Source organism: Amblyomma mixtum, chromosome 3 (genome assembly GCF_055824585.1).
Source record: "Amblyomma mixtum isolate Tamu chromosome 3, ASM5582458v1, whole genome shotgun sequence".
Lineage (NCBI taxonomy): Eukaryota > Metazoa > Arthropoda > Arachnida > Ixodida > Ixodidae > Amblyomma > Amblyomma mixtum.
Genome location: NC_143014.1, coordinates 168,882,661 through 168,903,075, shown reverse-complemented (window position 1 = coordinate 168,903,075; position 20,415 = coordinate 168,882,661). Strand labels below are relative to the sequence as shown.

At 45.2% G+C, this 20,415-nt stretch overlaps 1 protein-coding gene across 1 annotated transcript in view; it reads left to right on the top strand.

The window, feature by feature from the left end:
* LOC149352658 (uncharacterized) overlaps positions 1–19,752 on the top strand; it is a 32,394-nt gene extending 12,642 nt beyond the window's left edge. The window contains exons 5-9 of the mRNA XM_089581872.1: positions 4,994–5,236; positions 5,817–6,095; positions 10,570–10,851; positions 12,508–12,662; positions 18,566–19,752. Coding sequence (XP_089437998.1) covers positions 4,994–5,236; positions 5,817–6,095; positions 10,570–10,851; positions 12,508–12,662; positions 18,566–19,094 — 1,488 coding nt within the window. The 3' untranslated portion in view covers positions 19,095–19,752. The remainder of the gene's footprint in view (positions 1–4,993; positions 5,237–5,816; positions 6,096–10,569; positions 10,852–12,507; positions 12,663–18,565) is intronic.
* The last annotated feature ends 663 nt before the right edge of the window (positions 19,753–20,415 follow it).

Genomic DNA, 20,415 nt, shown 5'->3' with positions numbered 1-20,415 from the left:
TAGCAAGATGTATTTCTTGGAGGAGATGGTTGGCCTGTGTCTAGTCCTCTAGGGGGACAAGCTTTCTGGAGTTGGGGAGTTGGAGTTAGCGAGCTTCTTGCTATGCTTCTGACTTGTACTTCCTCTCGGCCCTTGCACTGGCTGGTGCTCTAGGAGGCTTTGCTAGGTAAATCCAGTTTGGCAGGTTCATGCAGGGCATCTGCTCTTTTAAAATCACCAACTTTTGTTTTCAGAGATAACATCACAGTTTTGATGGAAAGCAGCTGCCAGGACCCTAAATGGTCCCTCTTGTGATGGACAGTGGCATTGTTAATGACGAGGGTAATGTATCGGTGATGGTAGTATCTGTTGAGAGGGTCAGATTGCACGGTAGCTGCAGACGGTGCAGCAGTGCCATCACCTGTGCTATCCAAAGTCATGCTGGAAGGTTGCGTTTGGATATGAGCAGGGTTACTTGCAAGGAGCTGTGCAGTCAAAATTCAATAAAAATGTCTCTAATGATGACAGTTGACTGTACATGTGTTTGATGTACTTGCCGTCGCATGAAACCAGACAATGTTGTTTGCAAAACGTCTGAGGTGAGTGTGAAGGCCTATTTTAATGACATTTTACTCACATTAAACTGGCTATAGTCTTGCAGAACATGTAAAGAAAGCAGTTGTAACAAAATAAACATAGCTTTCGAATGTTGAAAATAATAATAAAAAAGGTGTCGTCATAGGCAGATTGTTGTGTTAAAATATGCGCCATTTTCTCATGGGCGCTGTCATGTTGGAGAAATAGCGCCATCTAGTTACTACTCTAGGCATGACCAACATGCTGGCTTGTGTGGCCGGCCACAGTCATGCTAGGCTGAGCAGGAGCACTTGGTATTTGTGCTATGTAATCATGTTCACCACCCAGGAAGGAAGCATTTCCTTTCTGGGTGGTGCTTTATTTTTTAAGGAGAATATTGATCTGACGTGGCTTTCGCAGCTGTGCCAGCCATTATCTTGCGTTGCTCTCATTGGCCCGGATTGCCTGTGTGCATGCCAAATGCGTGTCAGGGAAGCAACGTATGCTCACTGAAAACAAATGATGCGCCTGGAATGCAGGATGTTGTTTGGAGTGTTGAAAGAGCAGAAAGTGTCGTGTTGTGTCAACATAGTAATGTATATTGACAGCTTTAAATCCGGCGCACACCATGTACACAGTAAACAATACAGAACGCGGTAAAATCTCGATCATACGAATTTCACAAGGTCAAGAATAATATTCGTATCATCCAAGACGAACAAAATTCATAAGCAGCATTTACACAGGTATATATTCGGCTGACGGGGTTTACTTACGGCCATGCGCCACCGCTGACTCGCAACGTTAGTGCTGTGCTGGTTGTATGCTGCCGCTCACTGCACATACCGCATGACTGGCAATCACGGTGTCGGCGACATACGGGCCACTACTCACTGCTTGTGGTAGCGGCGTCGGCGATGTACAAGCAGCAAGTAATTGGTGCTTGAGGTTGTGGTTGCGGCTCGCATGTTCGTATCATTCGCAGTGGGGAGGGGGGTTGTTCGTAACATCCAGATTTATGCCCACTGCACCTAATGCACTCTGGCCAGGGCATTTTACGAATTCGTATCAACCGGGATCGTATCATCAAGATCCTACTGTATATACAGGGTGTTTCACCTAAGACTTTCTGCAATTTTTAAAAAAAAGCTATTTGAATTATATGCGCGCTTTTTCTGGCATAGCATTGTCAGTGGTGTAGTACATCATAATGCAGCTTAGACGTGCTGACTAGCAGGCTTGTTAATCAATATTTAATAGTTAACTTTTAGACTATTACCGTTGGGCTCCTTCATTATTGAGAGGCATGCAGCCCACCGTAAGTAATGTCCATATCCGTTTTTAGAATTTCGAGAACGCGATTATCCTCAGCGCTGTGGCCCAACAAATTTCGCCTACATCGCGCCAAAATACATGCGGTTTGAGAAGCTTGCAGGCAAAGCAACCTCTCCAGTGAACCTAACTCGTCGAAATAGCCAAAATTTGTTGGGCCACAGCGCCGAGGATAATCGCGTTCTCGAAATTCTAAAAACGGATATGGACATTACTTACGGTGGGCTGCATGCCTCTCAATAATTAAGGAGCCCAACGGTAATAGTTTAAAAGTTAACTATTAAATATTGGTTAACAAGCCTGCTAGTTAGCACGGCTTAGCTGCATTATGATGTACTACACCACTGACAATGCTATGCCAGAAAAAGCGCGCATCTAATTCAAATAGCTTATTTTTAAAAATTGCAGAGAGTCGTAGGTGAAACACCCTGTATGTAAAATGTGCTATGCACTTCAAAATACTCATGCAAAATTTTTCATTGCAAAGTTTAATCTGCATTCGGCTGGTTCTTAACATGGTTTGCATTTTTGCTACCTAGTGCTTCTTCAGCTGATACATAGGGGAAAGTGATGAATGAATCACATGCCGGCAAATGCTGCTCCTCTGCAGAATTCAAATCTATACATTATTCTCCTGATTTTCCCTGCTGATGACATATGCAGGTGCAGCCAAAATAATATGGAGCACACTTCACATTTCTGCATTTCTTTTGCGCTCCAGAGAGATAATACGAAGGTTACTAGAGGTTATGTGTGAGCGCACCAGTGGCATTTGTTAGCGTAGGTATTAGGCATCTTCTAATTTTCAATAGGTGAGACGTGCTCTGTATCCATGACTGTACAGCTTGAATTCATCATGTCTGCTTCTTCATCGTAAAGGGCATGTTCTGTACAAAAGTGGCATGAAAAGTTTCTGCCACATTTTTAATTAAAGTTTGCAGCATACGGTAACTTCTGGACTATAGTCTATAGACTATCCATGTTTAAAAGCTGAAATTTTGCGTCATGCGGACTATCTATGTGCGTGGACTATACGATTTTATTTTTTCAGATCATTTGTCAGAGTTGGAGAAGCCTACCGGTGGCTATGAAAGAAAAAAAAAAAAGCGTGCCCCGAGTGGGTGCCTATGACATGTTACCGTGCTAAATATTAACATAGCGAAGTCGGCTCTGATATGCAATCAACTCCGATATGCAAGCAAATGCTGTCATGGTAGCGAAGATTGGCTGGTTTCCAGTGCTTGTATTTGTGAGCACATGTGCAAAACCTCACGAACATAAATAAATAATAAGTATGCGGACGTATAAATGCAGATGTAACACCAAGGCTGGCACAGTTAGAGCTCTGTAGGCTCCAGGAAAGTGATTTCTATGGGTTCTAGGACTGAGATTGATAGGGTCTAGTAAAACGTGCAGTTTTACTTCTTGACAATGAAATGCTTGCTTATAACCTTTGTATACTGCTTGCGGGTAATATAAAAAACTTATTTTCAGCCGAAATTCGTCCCTGTGGTTTATACACCGGGTGTGGTCTATAGTCTGGAAATTACAGTATTATTGCTTGGGATAGGAAACAAAGATTATATTGAGGCTTTTAGAAAATAAAAAAATGAAAATGAGGTAGGAAACAGACAGATGAAGTCCAATATACTTTTTTTAATATGTGACTTTACGAAACTACCTCAGTAAAGGGACCGTACTAGCAAAGAAGTAAAGCTGCAGTAGTTAGCGTATAGCAGGTTTCGTTTTTGTTTTCTTTTCTTTAAGTCTGAGTAGGTGGGCAGTATTCTTGCTGAGGACTGTTCTGGAGCTTGTGTATGCTATCAAAATATTATACCGTATTAGTGCTGAATGTGCAAGAAGACAACCGGTTTCCAAGTCCAGCACAGCGTATGTAGAGCCTGCTGCTCGACCATTGCACAAGCCATTGAGAAGAAGAAAGGTCTCCTCGCTTGCGCCGTGGCCGCTCTCCTCTTTGCCCATGAAAATAGTCTATATTGTGCATTGTGGCTGCTCGTGGAGGTTGACAACAGCCTCCTCGGAGAGCTTCATCTCTTGACAGATCAAGTTGCACATGTGCTCTTCACCGCTCCTCTCTACGAGTCGCCTGCAACTTCTGCTTTTGCTCCTCCTGACAGATCGTGTGACCCTTATTGTAACAGATGCCTGTATTGTTCCAGTGAACAGTCCATTGTCTGTAAAAAGAGGTGTAGTCTAGTATAGTGGTATACGTTCTTGCTGATGTGTATGCTCGGAATCGTTGCATATGAGAAAATGCAGCACCATACCGCTATGCGATAGCATCATTGTCGTTGTTGACATTACTCTGTTTGGGTAGTAATTTTGATAGCTCAAGGTGGTTTATGTTGTCACTGACCTGTGCCATTTGCAGGCTTGGCCCCCATGCCTTACTGCAGTTCAGTTCCATAAACTATTTCAAGCATTCTGAGAATTTAACACATGCAAAAATTGAAGGTATACGGCTCACGTGCTGTTGATAGCCACAGGCAAACCTGCTAGGCATTTTAGGCATTTGGTAGCTTTGTGATCAGTTGACGTAGCATTGCTCAATTAATAAGTAAAAGCCAAAAGAGAATGAAATTAGCTACCTTCTCTCTGGACATCAGTGATGATGTCTGGTGATAAGTTTCATCAGGGATAAAAAAGACACTAGTTTTGCATCCCATCTTTTAGAGCTTATGACTGAAATTGTCATTGCTTGCATTATGGCCTGCTGCAATGATGACCAAACGGAACTTTGATAAATTCAAATTTGGGCGTATGTCAGCTGCTTGCTCTGTTTAGCCATTTGGTTGTATGTGCCCAGCCTGTACGTTTCTTTCCCATGGTCTTGTGAAAGATTTGTTCAACAGCTTCTATTGTAGTTCAACAAAAATGAAAAGTGGGCAAGTTGTACCCTTCAGTCAACTGTAGCATCACTGTTAGAGGCGAATATAAGTGCATTTTTTAACTAACTGCTGGCTCATTCACATTCAACCTTCACAGAGAGGGCATTCAGTAGTGGGCTTTTACTAGCATCAAATTTGGCAAATTGTGTTTGCAACATCCTGCTACTCTTTATGAAATTGCCGTTAATAATGTGCAGGTGGTGCTACTGCGTGATCTTCGAAACATGGGCTTGTCTGGCAGCTCCCAGCCAGAACAGCACATGCTGCCTAAAGCGGAAGACAACAAGCGGCAAGGTAGTGGCTATGCCCTGGATGCCTTAGTGCTCGAAGTCCAGGCTGCTGGTGGGGCCCTTGATGTACTTGCCACTGAGGACAATACTCTGGTCGGCGTGTTTTATCAGGACCACTTCATGCAGGAAGCCTTCCGAAGCTACCCAGAGGTGCGTCACACGTGTGAGCTAAGGATAGCCATAATTTCTACGGGGGAATGGGGACATTTCATATCCAAGAAAGAAAAGGGTGCCAGCAAGGTGACATGAGAGGCTGGTGTCAGATGCTTGTAGGAGTGTGTGTAGTGGGTGTAGCGCAATGAGATGGTTCGTAAAATGGATGAAGGGTGGATGCTTCGTCTTCATCACTGCTCACACCCCTTTTGCGTTCCCTTGCAATGCCTGAACACAGATCACAGCTGGAGAACATGGCCTGTGTTCTTGATAAGTCATAGCACGCTTAGCTCTTACATTTCAGTGTCACCATACTGGACAGCCTTCACTAAGCGCACCAAATGCAGTTCGCTAAAGCACAGTGATTTAGGCAGTCGTATTTTGTGGTTCTCTACACTGGACAGATTTGGTGCCCATTTGGCCATTTTTACTGTATGTTCTTAGAGCTTTATACAGGATGGTAAAGAACATGGTACAGGCATTTACTGTCTCGGCTGTGCTTGAATGAACACAAAACATAGCATTGTAATTAGTTAATGGGTACATGGCTGACACTCGCCTTTTAAACAATGTGCAGGTTGTCTTTGTGGATGCTGTGTACAAAACACGGGGCAAGGGTCCATTGCTGATCCTGGCTGTGGAAGACTCTAACGGGGAAACAGAGGTGGTGGGCTTTGCGTTGTGTGCTGCCTCAGACGACGTCACCATGCGGCTGGTGATAGAGCGCTTTGTGCTGCACGTGGGTCCTGATGCAGTCGACCGGACGCTAACAGTCATGACCGACCGTGAAACTCTTGAGCGGGGGATCCTTCGTGATGTGTTTCCCAATGCAACGGAAGTCATCTGCATGTTCCAGGTCAGCAGTGAGCAAATGATTTCTTGTTAGTAATGTTGCCCTCTAGTGATGTGTTAAAAACAAACAGTAGATGCACAATTGGCAAGTCATGTAACGATATACTGTGTATCCTATTGCGATCTCATATATGCCTTTGTCATGCGCTGCTGGAACACGATGTTATCTTTAGTGTGGAGGTGCCACTTCACTGGTCACTGTGTTAAGCATTACATATACACTTGAACCCCTTTATAATAGACAAGTACTGGAGAGGAGTTTTTGTCTGATAGGGGAGGTCTCTTGTAAGCTGGGGTTTGGATTTTCATATCTTACTGGTTTCTTGCTCTGTTTATGTTGTCACCCAGTGACTAGGAGTTTCACAGAAGGGGTCAATAGCTTGTTACATGAACCTATTAGCAGGAAAACTAGCTGTCAAGACACCATATGCAGTAGAATCTCAATCATACGAATTTCACAGCGTCATGAAAAACATTCGTATCACCCAAAAGGAATGAAATTTGTTAGCAGAATTTGCACAGGTCTGTTTTCGACTGACAGGATTTACTTATGGCCACTTGCTACCGCTGGCTCGCGACATTGGCGCTATGCTGGTTGCACGCAGTTGCTCAATGCTTGCGGCATGCAGAGCTCGACTGGAAGTTGTGGTGTCAGCGATGTGCGGGTTGCGCGCCGCCGGTCACTGCTCGCGATGTGTACCACATGACTGGGGACCACAGCGTCGGCAATGTACAGTCCACCAGCTGCCGCTCACTACTCACGGTGTGCACCGCGTGACTGGCAATCACAGTTTTGGCGATGTATAGGCAGCAAGTAATGGTATGTGAGGGCGCAGTCCCAGCTTGCACGTTCGTATCATCTGCAGTGAGGCTGAGGGGGTGGGGGAGGTGCGGGTCGTAACAACCGAATGAATGCCCATTGCACACAGCACACTCTGGCCAGGGCATTTTACGAATTCATATCATCCCAAAATTCTTATCGACCGGGACTGTATCATTGAGATACTACTGTATGCATTCTACTGCACTACAGCTGCGTTTGTTAGCAACCTGTGTTTGCACTAATTTGCTTCAGAACAGTAGTACACTTAGCCCTTTGTAACCTTAAGCCATAAAAGCAGAGAAATATTTTTAGGTAAATGGAGTTCCCAGATATACTGAGTACCAAAATTTTTTTAGTTTACTGGTCGTGAATTGTAAAATTTAAGCCTTCTGTTCAGCGCTATTTTGTAGAGCAAGCTCATGATGCTAACTGGGCACTTAATTATAATAAAAGAGCCCCGTATAGCGGCAGTATAGCACACGAAACACGGCCAACAAAGAGCCCACTTGCTTTGAGTGCACCATTGTATTGGTAAGGCCACCACAGACTCCGTCGCCACCGCTAACTGAGGAGGAGGGGTGGATTTGAGGCACGCTTCTTCCCGTTTGTCCCCTCCTTAGGTTAGGATGGCCATCGTTGCCTTGAGAAACGGATATGCTTCATGTCCCGCTGAAGTTCTCCAAAGTCACCGCCATGAGTTCACCAAACTTTAAAGCCAGGAACGGAGCTGCCACGTGTCGGCTATCAGCGCACTCCCGCCATTCTTGGTGCGGGCAGATGCCCGCACGCTCGCACCCGTACCCCCTCCTGTAGTTTGGAAGCCGTTCTTCACACAGCACTTGCAATTAATGTGCCCTCATCACTTTTTTACATCTAGCTGGCCCATTCTGTGTTAATTTCAGTCTTAATAAGTATCATGGGAGGGATGAACCCAGGCTATCTTCCTGGTGCACAGATGCATAGGCAGTTTGCGAGCGATGGCACCATATCCTTGGGGTGTGGGTTAGAAACCCGACAAATTACGTTAAAGTGTCTCTTAGTGAGGTTTTTAATTAGAATTCCAAGACTTCTTGTCCTTTATTATTGAATGTCTTCTATACCTGATGTCTGTTACAAAAGAGGTTCACTTAATGGGAGAGATAGGGCAGCCATCCAAGTGAGTGAGAAATGCCCCTTAGTCACGATTGTTTGTGACATCCGTGGTTCAACTGTAAAGGCAGAAATAATGATTAGAGCTTTGCACTGCATATTGAGAAGCAAAAAAGAAAGGAAAAAGAATTTATAATCAAGCTAAAGTTAGCTCATTTTGAAATTGTGTGTGGCTGCTCTGCAAAGTGAAATGCAAATGACCTCTCCAGTTACAACCACCACGTAGCAGGTGCTTATCACAGCAGCCACCAGGCTAGCACTCCACGCCACCATCCGGTGCTAACATTGTGTTGCAAAGGAGTGGAACGACAGACTTGTAAGTGTGAAAGTGTGTGAATTTGCTGCTCTCAGCCTTAAAACCAAAGGAGCCAACAGCAGTAATGCAGCTGTACAATTTGGCTTCAGTATGTACATCTTGCTGACTTTTGTCAGCAATATCACACTGTAAAGCCTCTTTAATTCATTTTGCTGGTTTACTTAAATGGAAGAATTTAAGATGGTAGGACTTTTGTGTGGTACTAGTGGGCTAAGCATATTGTGCAAAGACAGAGTTGTAGAAAATGGGAGAAATAGAGCAGCAGCTGCTGAGACATACTGAGCCCATAGTGTCCATCTTAAACAAGATACACATTTGCAAGGGTTTTGAGAGTGTTTGAACAAAGACATCGGACCTAAAAAGATGCTGATCTGAATTTTTAATATGGCTGTGTATTGTGAAATATGATGCTTTCATTGGTGTTCACGTGGACTACTTTACATGACATAATAATGAAGCATATTTTGTCACGCTTGCTTGAACATGTTGGCTTAATGAGTAACCTGCAGCACTAGCTGGGCCAACAGACCAAGTCAAGCTGAGCAAATAGGTTCCATTGCAGTAAGTATGATTGCAATAAGTATTCACCCGTTGGCATTTCTGTAATGTTCTAATAGCCTTTGTAACAGCCAGAAGGGCACGACAGCACGAAAAGAAAAACACGAGACACAAGGCTGTACTAACAACCGTAAACTTCACTTGAATGTATTTAAAGACTCCACGTTGCAGTGATCATGCAGGATGCTGCGTATGGTATACACATATTGCTTCTCCTTTTCACTGAGGCTTATAGATAGGTCTCTGATGCACTCGTTGCCATTGTCATGTATGACGTATGCTTTAATGATTTCACAGTTGATCTAATCTTTGCTTTTTGCTAAAATGGTAATGATGTGCAACCTCGCTTTCCACCCTCCTTAGCTACAGTGCATGCAATGCAGCGAAAGGTGTCCAAAAGACACCCTTAGTGAAATTCTGAATGGACTTACAGAGAAGTCTTCACTGGAGCTAAAAAGAGCACACATAATGCGGGGAACAGAGAGAAAGAAAATGTAGCAGGGGACAGTAGAGAGTCAGGTGGGAAGATGAGATGAGAAAATTTGTGGGGATAGGCTGATCGCAGCTGTTGCAGTAAAACCTTGTTTTAATGTTTTTGAAGTAAATGCAGGGGGGGGGGGGGGGGTATTATCTGGGAAAGCACATTATCTAAACTGCCATATTTTGAAAGATAAAACTTGAATGAGGTACAAAGGCATTTGTTGACAGTTTCACTTCATAAGAATGTCGATTAGCATTTCTTGGCCCAAAGTCTGAACATTTCCTTTCCTAGTGCTCACAGAAATCAGACCACATTTTTGATGTCTTTAGCTCGGAAGGACCTTTGCAACACATCCGGTCCAGCAACAGAAATGACGAAAGTAGCCAAAATCTCGTTTTTTGTTTATGCTTCACCCCCTAGCATCTATGCACTGCAGGGAAGCTATTGCGGCAGCTGTGTGTCTCAGTTTTGATGGAAATGACGCGCTGCACTAGGAATTGGACGAGACAGACGGGGTACACAGGACAAAAATGTACTATCAACTAACCTCCATTGCTTCCTTGTCTGTCTCAGTGTTTCTTCCTTTCATTCCCCAGACCCAGCCCACTCGTATGTAGGCACACCGTTGTAATATCAGATGTTTCGCCGCTTGCCTGTAGACACTGCGAAAAAGCCCGCTGCATTTCCCGTTATGTTGCGGTCCTGCAGGAACGACCTGCTGTTGCGTTAGTGCTTTTTTTTTGTGCGTGTGCTTCAGCCTTCTGTACCTAGGTGCCGCAGAGAAGCCAACATGGTAGGTGACTGCCGTGCCATTTCAGCTTTTTATGTGCATATGTGCGATTGGTTACTAAACATATCATACTACCAGAATTTTTCGAAATTTTCAGCATAGTAGCTTGGTAATCGTGCTCTTGGAACCTATAAACTGGGAGAAAAATAGTGGAACTCAATGAGACATTTTTAGTGACCGCAATTTTGATTGTATGAATGGGAACGTATCAGCGCAGTTGTACTCTAATTAGACATCATTGGGAGAGGCCTTTTTCCTGCAATGGTCATTATCAGGCCGACTATTATATTGATGATGGTGAACTGCAATTGTGTGTATTTAGTTAGCAATGAGCATACCAATGGAGTGCATTCTGCTGTAGGTGCTACGGGCCTTCAGGCGTCAGATGACTGCAGAGAAGATGGCCCTTAGCCGGGAAGAGAAGGCGAGTGTGGTGGAGACTCTGCAGGCCATGTGCCACGCTCGAGACGACGAGGCCTACCATGAACTTTTCCAGCGACTGGAGCGGACATGCTCAGCCAGTGTGGTGGCATACTTTGTGTCCCACTGGCATGAGATTCGGTCCCAGTGGGTGCAGGGCTTGCAGGAGGCACCCACACTAGGCAACCGCACTAACAACCGTCTTGAGTCAGTCAACCAGAAGGTGAGTCTGACAGACTTACTGAAAAGGTATGCAATGAGGTTTCCCATTAATTCCAGTTATATGGCTACAAGAAAGGTGAGCGACCTGTCTACGTGAAAAACTATAGATTTTATGGTTTATGGGGGTTTAACATCCCAAAGCGACTCAGGCTATGAGGGACGCTGTAGTGAAGGGCTCCAGAAATTTTGACCACCTGGGGTTCTTTAACGCGCACTGACATCGCACAGTACATGGGCTTCCAGCATTTCACCTCCATCGAAATTCAACCGCTGCGGCCGGGATCGAACCCGAGACTTTTGGGTCAGCAGCCAAGCCCCATAACCACTGAGCCACCGCGGCGGTAAAACAAGCGGCAGCATTATGCCCGAGCTAGAATCACTGCATTGTAATCAGTGGCTTGAGCTTCATTCAATGACGAGTTTTTTTTTTATCTAGAGATACAGATACTGAATTGGCTTTCCACAGTCAAATTATTACGGTGAAATCTCTTTGATTAGAGTCTCGCCGTGGTGACTCAGTGGCTGTTGCGTTGGCTACTGATCCAAAGTCACAGGATAGAATCCTGGCTGCAATGGCAGCATTTTGATGCTGGCAAAATGCAGACACACCTTTGTACTATGCTATGTCCGTGCATGTTAACCCCCTAACGGATAATTTTTTTTTTTTGAGAATGGTACCAAAATGGCCATTTAGTACCTATGCTGCCATCTGTCGGCAAACCAAAAACATGCTTTGGACGAGCCCTCATTGCCTTAAACCGGACACAAAGTACCAGAAAACACATGACAAGCTGGATTCGTTATGAGCCAGAAATGACAGTCTGTTTATGACGAGCCTGGCAAGTCCTCTGGGGGTTAAAGAACCTCTGGTGTTCTAAATTAATCTGGAGCCCTCCGGAGAATGGTCGTAGTCTTCTAGGCTTTGGTGTGCTGTTTAGCTTGCATTGGTAAGGTATGGCCATCATCTAGTTAAAGTTACAAGATGTTAGTAGCCTGAGCACTTTATATACTCCAGGGTGTTGTTTAACTGTTCATTTCTCTCAGTCGTTGGAACACAAGTTGCAGCCTTGCAATTAATGAACCCCGGGATGAAGTTGAAAAAAAAAGCTGTCCTTTATTTGCGTAATCTAGTGTGCATAAAGTGTTATCTTCTGGATTATTACACGCTATGCCTGAGGCCTTCATGTGGCGATGCTGATACAATTTTCAGGGGTAGCTTCCAGCAGTTTACTTTTAATTAAATGTTTTAACAGTCATTTGGAAGTAACTGTCCAGTTAACTTACTGCTGACATTAACCTGCTATGTGGCCATTGGTAACAAGCTTTTTCAATTCAGCTCGTCTTTTGCACGTGCTAAAGTGCAAGGTGCCAGGACATTCTGATGGTCACTGCTTCTCAATTTTTTTTGAGGCCATTAAAGAAGATAACGAAAAGTGACTAAGTTAGCTGTCTCTGTGCTATTTAAAGGCACTTGAATATATACCTGCTTACATTATTTGTGCAAACTTTAATGAGGCCAGGCCTTTGTCAGTATACTGTAAGCATGATAACTTACTGTTTTGTTGTTGCAGCTGCCTCCGTTTCATGCCACTATTTCAGATCAATTGCTGATCATAAGCTGACTCCCTGTCAAACATTGCCTCTCCTACTTGCACAGGTGGCGAACATTATTAGCAAGCATGAGGCACTGGACCAGCTGTTTCATGCCCTAAAATGCTTTGCAACTCGCTTACGCATTGAGCGTGACCAGCGAGCCATGCAGACCATCTTGAAGATTGCAGCACCCCCCAACATGACTGAAGACGAGCGCAAGTATGTGCAGATATCCTTTGAAGTGCTTCCTGCTCAAGACTTCTACCTCCGTTGCAAGGGCTGTATTGTCGCTTGTCGAGTCAGTACAGTTGACTCTCGTTAATTTGAACTTCTGGTTCATTTGAAGTGATGCTGTGGTCCCGCCAGCGTTCAGTATTTTAGGGTTCTAAAAGGGGATTAAATGTGTCTTCCCCGCTTATCTGTGGCTGACAGTGCAAACTGGTGACCGCACCCAGTGATTGCGAGTGCAGCAATGCATAACCTACCATGGTAGGCTGTGCTCTTGGAAAGAAAAGAACAACACGTGCTGACACAAAAATTTGCTGACGGTTTAGCTTTGCTAAGCACGGAATATTGAGCGGAAGCAGGCTTTTGCAGGTGGACACTAACGCCACATACATGAAAGCGAGATTGAGGTGCCCACTGACCCAGAGAGCCAGTTGTGAGCCTTTCCTTTCGTCAAAATCAGCGGACTGTGCAACGTTGTCAACGCCAACATCAATGAACCCAATGATCGCCGGCAGCCCACTTGTTTTGTTTGGTCTGGTTTTTGAGGAAAGGAAATGGTGCAGTAACTGTCGCATAGTGGTTGACACCTGAACCATGCCATAAGGGAAGGGATAAAGGAGGGAGTGAAAAAAAGAAAGGAAGAAAGAGGAAATTGAAAATTGGTTTTTGAGGAAAGGATGGCGCATTATCTGTCTGACATCTCAGTGGACACCTGAACCGTGGGAAGGGATAAAGGAGGGAATGAGAAAAGATATGGCACACACCTGTCACACCTCCACCACTCCTCCACTTGAAGGGCAAATTGCAGCGCCGATGACCTTGGCTTGACTAGGCCAGTAAAGCTTTCGCTTTACAAGGCATTTACTGCAGCTACAACAATAGCGCCGACTAGCAGTAAAATATGCTAAGGAGTCTTGGACGTCCAACTCATCAGCAGGGTTACGGGTGAGTGTTCGCCCACTCTAAAGCAAGGGAAGCACTCCGAGGCCAGATGGGATGAGCTCGTGGGATATGCTTCCTCAAGGCTTCATGCTGCTGGCGAAAAGCAAAAGCAGAGCCATGCCGAAACGACCACATGCGATCACTTGCTGATGCCAAAGCAAACCAATTTCCCTAGCACCCACAACAGCCACACTATTTGTGATGCTGGTGCTGCGGTGGTGCAAGCACCTTCCCTTCTAGGTCCCCAGTACCACCAGATATCCATAAGCTTTCTGATGGGTACCAGCTTTCTTCTGGCCTGGTGCTTGGCCTCTCTGCAATGAAATGTTTAGGAAAATGGGTCATTAACCCCATCTTATACAGACCAAAAATATGTTAGCCATGGCACTCTTAGGCCAAGCTGCCGTTGCCCCATTAAAGTCAAACCATTGTCAAAAAGGCTCTTCTTAGTTTGAACTCTGCATGATTTGGACAAACTTTTAGCCCCCTTCGAGTTCGATGAATGAATCGTCAGGAGTTTACTGTAGCAGTCCAATCTATGGCCTTCTTTTTACTGCAGACTCTTGAGATCGGTCTGCTGAATTGTATTGGAAAGTTTTAGAGGTGTTCATCACACTGATGCCATGTTACCAAATATTTTATGGTGTTGTTGATGCACACTAGGGCTGCAGATCTATACCATTACTGACACAGTGATAGCACTACGGAATGGCCAGCTTTCATTGTCTGCTGCCTGTGCCACAGCATACGTTGAAAAAGAGTTGTTGCTACCATAGTCATGTTTTACCACTGTCGCCTGTCTCTGGCATTCTGATGCCATCAGGTAATGAAAACCATCGAAAGGTTACATCAGAATACTGATTTTAAAATGTGCTCTTTAATTTGCTTGTTGCTGTACATCGCCTGTTTATGCTAGGTGTAATTCTCAATATCTGTAGCTGTTGCACATATTGTGACCAATGACCAGCAATTGGTCACATATTGTGACCAATGACATATACAATGACCAGCTAAATGTTCGGTGGCAGTAGCACGCAGCCATATGGGTGGACCTTATTGATGCTATCAGAGTCCTCAAGTTCTACTGTTGTGATATAGCATTGGCTCATGGTGGAATTGACAATTCCATGAAAAAGCTATGAGGGCTATTCTCTAAAAGTTATCTGAGCCAATGATGGAGTAATTTCAATCAGCTGCAGAAGCACCAAAATTGTCCTGGAACGAAGCATGCCTAGTTTGGAAAGTCAAACTTTCTAAACAGTTTGATGGTGTCAGAAGATCAGTGCATTGCGAAGTCCGAATTTTCGGACTCTGGGGTCCGTGAAAACGTCCGGAAAAACAAATTTCACCGAAAAAATCTGTGTACATTCTGATGCACCTCATGACTAAATCTCGCCGCTCGTCATGTTTGTACCCAGACGACGGGTGGCGACCGCTTTCACGAGCTCGGCTTGCGATGGCTGTATTGCCTTTGGCACGTCGCTGACGGGCACACGGGATAGGAAAAAAATCTAGATGCGAAAGCGAACCTGCCACTGCGGGAACTGCACTGCGCCCACAGTACGAAGGGCCCGGAACGAGAAGGTGAAGACGACGAAACAATAAGAACCGACAAACAGCCGAAGCAAGCGCTCCGTTGGCTTTTGTAATTAGGCCTAGCGACGAGAGCCAAAATCGGCATCGTAACTGGCGATATGCACTCTGTGGTGGCTTTCGTATAATGGAAGGGGTCTTGCCTGTCATCGAAACGCTAGTTGACGGTTTTACGATAGAAAAGTCTGGGTTGCGGTGCGTTTTGCTGTGGGTATGCTCACTTCGCTTTGAAATGCGCCACAATTTTCTTCTGCGCTCGCCCTCTCCGTAAAGCCGTATGCCTCCCACTCACTTCGCAGCTACCTCTTCCCGTGTTCGGGACGAAAGACTCGGCATAGATGAGTTCCGCGAACTGTGACCACTGTTCAAGTTTGTGTGGCGGACGATGTGCAAGAACGGTATAAATTTGAAACCACGTGGGCACAATGTGCCGACTCGTGGATAGTTACAGCTCCGCAATTTAAGAGCTCCCTTTAAGCTTGAATTTCGTTTTGTTTGATCAAGTTTTCGATCTCCCTTGCAATTTGAATGAACAGGGTTCTACTGTACTCATTATATGACAGCTTGGGTACTGGCAGCGAGTGCCAACGAGGTCAGAAAAATCGAGCAGTCAGTTGTGTGGCATGTCCGAAATTTCAGGCGTTCTCAGACTTTGGCTTTACGGGCCATGTTGTGGTGCCACGAAAAAGTCAGAATAATCAAACGTGTCTGATAAATCAGAGGTCTGAGTTTTCTGTCGCCGGCTATTTCGTTTGATATGCTGAAAATTTTCCTGTGCTGTCACTCTGCAAGTTTTTATTGTTGAATGTTTGTTTGGTGAGTGGTGAAATATGATAATAAGCTCTGTTGTGTTTGTTTTTGTGCGTTCTTTGTTTATTGCTTCCAGGTTGCAGTCCTATTCATTTATTTAGTTATTTGCCATACCCCAAGGGCCCTTGTGCGAGGGTATTGCATAGGCAGGAAAGGGGGAGGGGGGGGGGGGGGGGGGCACAAACACAAACTTGAAAAATACAACACAAGCACTCAAAATAAAATTAATATCTAATACAGTAGAAACATGAACTATAACTAATATTGCACATAAGCAAAACTGCTGTATTGTCAGGGGGTATATGCACCATTTCATGAATTCACAACACATTTGATACACAAAAGATTATAACGTACATAAATAACAATATGCAGTACAAAATCTGCTAGCACCCATCGTTTTGTTGTAGTGAATTTTGAAAAGATTGTAAGTTAACTTCAGTAGCAATGTGTGATGGCAGGTTATTCCAAATTAATGATCTTGCACAAAGAGACGAGGGGCACGTGATTGCGTTCGACTTTGTTAAGATGGTCACGGCACGGGAAGACTGCAGAGTGGCTAAATAGGAGGGTGGAGTGGTGATACAATTTATGAAATAAGGATTGATTTGGTTTATGGGATTTTAACGTCCCAAAGCGACTCAGGCTATGAAAGACGCCATAGTGAAGGGCTCGATAAATTTCGACCACCTGGGATTCTTTAACATGCACTGACATCACACAGTACACGGGCCTCTAGAATTTGGCCTCCATCGAAATTCAACCGCTGTGGCTGGGATCGAACCCGCGTCTTTCGGGTCAGCAGCCGAGCACCATAACCACTGAGCCACCTCGACAGGTGAAATAAGGTTAGGCGATTTATTTTTCTTTGCTGTGCAAGATGCTACCAAAGCGCTCTGCAATGATCATGATCATGCATAGTAGTTTCTGCGATGTTCAAGGTTGTTTTCAATATTTCAATTAGGCTCCTTACCTTAAAAGTTCGCTGTCATATTTAAATTGAGCATGGCCAAGAGCAACAGGCATTAGGATTTATACAACTGCTGAGTGCACATGTCACTATCACTGCTACCTTGCTCAATTTCTTTTAAGGGCACAATTTGCTTAGATAAACAGTATATTTTTCAGTGTGCCTGCGTCATCCTTGCTCAAGTACTGCAACTGCTATGTGACAATATAACGAACACGGGTATTACGAATTATTCACCGTATTGAACTCTTCCTAAATATTTTAAACAAACACATGCAATTTTTGCTTTATATATTGAACGCAGTTGGCCATGAAACGTTATATCGAACCCCCCAGCACTAAAAGACTCCCGCTCGGATGGCAGGCGGCAGCCTTCGCCGCACTGCACTAGTGACTGGTGGTGGTGCGGCAGGTGTTCGCGTCAACGTTCGCACTTTTATCTCGCACCAATTTTTTCGTCTCGTACTCGCCTACAGCGGCACGGAAGGTACAGCGGCGTCGAGGGCTGGTAGCCGGTCGATCGGCACGCGCTCACACCAATTGCACCTGGCGACAGCGCCATCCTGCGCTCACGACGGCTGTTGCGGAGGTGGTGAAAATGACGATAGTTTTCGCACTGGCCTGCCAAGTTGGCTGAGTGGTTAGGGTGCCCAGCTACTGAGCCAAAGGATCCGGTTTCAGGCCGCGGCCGCCAAATTTCGATGGAGGCAAAATGCGCTCGTGTTCTGTGCGATGACTGTGCACGTCAAAGATCCCCAGTTGGTCGAGATTACTCCGGAGCCTCCGACTACATCACCTCTTTTTCTCATTCTTTTTTTATTCCCTGCTTCATCCCTTCTAGCTCGGACGTGGTTGATGTGTCTATCAAGAAGCGAGGCAGTTGCTGCACCCTTTCCTTTCCTCACAACCAATTTTCAATTTGCGCTCCGGCGTACCATTTTCCACGCGGCACGGCAGTAATGCGGAGAAGCCATTCTACTTGGTGCTTTGCCTGTCGCCGTTGCGGGCCGTGTGGGGAAGCCAACGTAACTGGCGCTGTGTTTTTTGCAACTAATTTTGATTTTTTGACTGTTTGCTATAACGAGTTCCAACTTATCAGACCTCATTCTGTTCGGGTTTGACTTTGTGGCTTTTGTGTTTCACTAGAAGCGTTTGCAGAATGTATGAGGCTGGTTGGCTGCAGCAAATAGCTGTTCTGTCAACAGTAACTGGTCCTTGACCTGTTCTGATATCCTGCAATTGCTTTGATGGATTGAAAAGCATGTGGGCCTGTTTTTATCCTCCCAGTCTGCTTCTCTCTTCTGTTGGCGAAAAAGGTCCATACTAGTAGCTTAACTTTAAGAGTTTAAGCATCGCGCGCTGGGCTGGGTGAGGCAACCTGCAAGCAACTCAAAGCAGATTTTGCGAAACCAGTAAGCAAGCATGGCTTCTGTTGTTTGCACCGTTTCACAGTGGCAGCTTATTTTCTGTCCTCTTCAATGTTTACTATTTTTTTTTCATGAACCCACACTCACCCATACCCACGCATGTGCAGTGCTTATTCGCCATACACTCACTTAGACAGTTTTCTTGGGTGCAGGTACATGGCCTTCCTCACACCATATGCCTTCAAGCGGGTGTTGCAGCAGATGCAGGTAGCACACTCTATGGAGGAGTCGGACGAGGCCTTTGTGAGCTCATGCAGCTCATGCAACTGCTGGGATGCCACATCCTACATGCTGCCGTGCCGACACATCTTTTTTGAAAGGCTCCGCACTGGCCTGCCACTTTACTTTGAGGAAGGCGTGGCTCAGCGCTGGACACGCGAGTACTACAAAAGTGCCTGCCACCTTTTTGCATCAGAGTCCAAGGCTCAGCAGCAGTCGACTACAGATGCTAGTGGAGAAGAAGAGGCAGAAGAAAGTTCAGTGGCCAAGACTTCACCATTCGAAAAGTGCAGGATCACAGAGACTGGAACACTTGTGCAGCAGTTAGCAGCATGTATGCTGCAGCTGCCAGCAGGGCCATATGAGCGTGCAGTGGCATTGATAAAGGATCTCAAGACTGCCATGGAGGAAGGCAAGGAAGTCTGCCTTGTGCGCATAGAGTCTACAATGGAGGTGCAGTGAAGCCAACTCCACAGGTTTTGCTCCTTAGCCTGTGGTGCCACGTTGCCAGCAGTCAAGACATGTTTTAAGTAAGCTACACAGAGAAGACGATGTCCTATGTGTCACATGGGTATGTAGTGCGTCACTATGCCTGTTTGTGCACGGGTTCAACTCGTGCTGACTGCCATTGGTGAACTTGGCAGTTTGGGCCTGTTAGGTGCACTGCCACTCGTGGTGTATGCACCTTGAGCGTGCTGATAAGTGAAGTGTGTGTGCGTGCCTGCTTGTTTTGTCAGGGCACTGATGGTGTAGATAACTTAGTGTCAACGAAAGCTTTTTTGTTCTAATACAGTGAGACTGTCTTTGAGACTGCTTCTTTTATTGTCATTGAGTGAGATGCGAGACCCTGTTCAGCTGTCGTTGATTTCATTGGACCAACATCACTGGTGTGGCTCATCTGGATGGACGTTTTGGCTGTGGAATGACTGTGGAATGACTGTGGACACTCTCTGACACCATGCTGGGTCATCCAAGATGCACCTCAGGGCATGTGCAGCTTTTCTTAGAATGTCAGCTGCTGGTGCCTATGCATATGCAAGTGTCACTGCAAATACCATGTGGTCTCAGCTTAAGTGCTTTAGGTAAAAGGACTGCACAATAAAATGCATTCAATAACATGGCTAAGGCCTCTAGTTTCCTGCGATTCTCAAAAAAATCGCAGATTTTAGCATTTTTTTCGTAATTGTGTGCTATCAGTGACTGCTTTTTTTATTATATTGTGTTTGTGGACCATAGAAAGCATTAACAAAGTTCTGCTGATGCCTTGACATATGCTTGCTCCCCCATCTGCTCAAGCAAGCTAGCACATCAAGAGCTGCTGCTCTGTCAGCAGTAAGCTTTTGCGGAAAGAGCTGATATTGGCACCATTCGAAAGCAACATTACTTCATTAGCACGAATATAACTTTTTTTCCTTAAATCTTCTGCCTCAGAAAGCATCTCGTGTCATATTCTGAACTAGGCTTCAAATATAGTGGGGATATTTTTTCGGTGTTCCTTGGTTCACAGCGAGCTCGCCCACCAGCCTCTTGAGCTGCGAGGAAAAGCCAATTGCTCGACAACCTTGGGCCATCCAGGTGAAATGCGCAGCACGCACTGGTGATAAATAGTTTCTACACATGTGGAAAAAGTGTGGCAGGTGCTGTTGAGATAAAGGAAGAGGCAGTGAAAGAGCCATGAGCAGTAGGGAAAGCAGAAGGTGGATGGGCGTAGAACTGTGCAGCACAAAACACTAAGCAGGGGCAAAGCAGCCGCTGCTGTGCTAAAGGGTGCTAGCTTTAATGC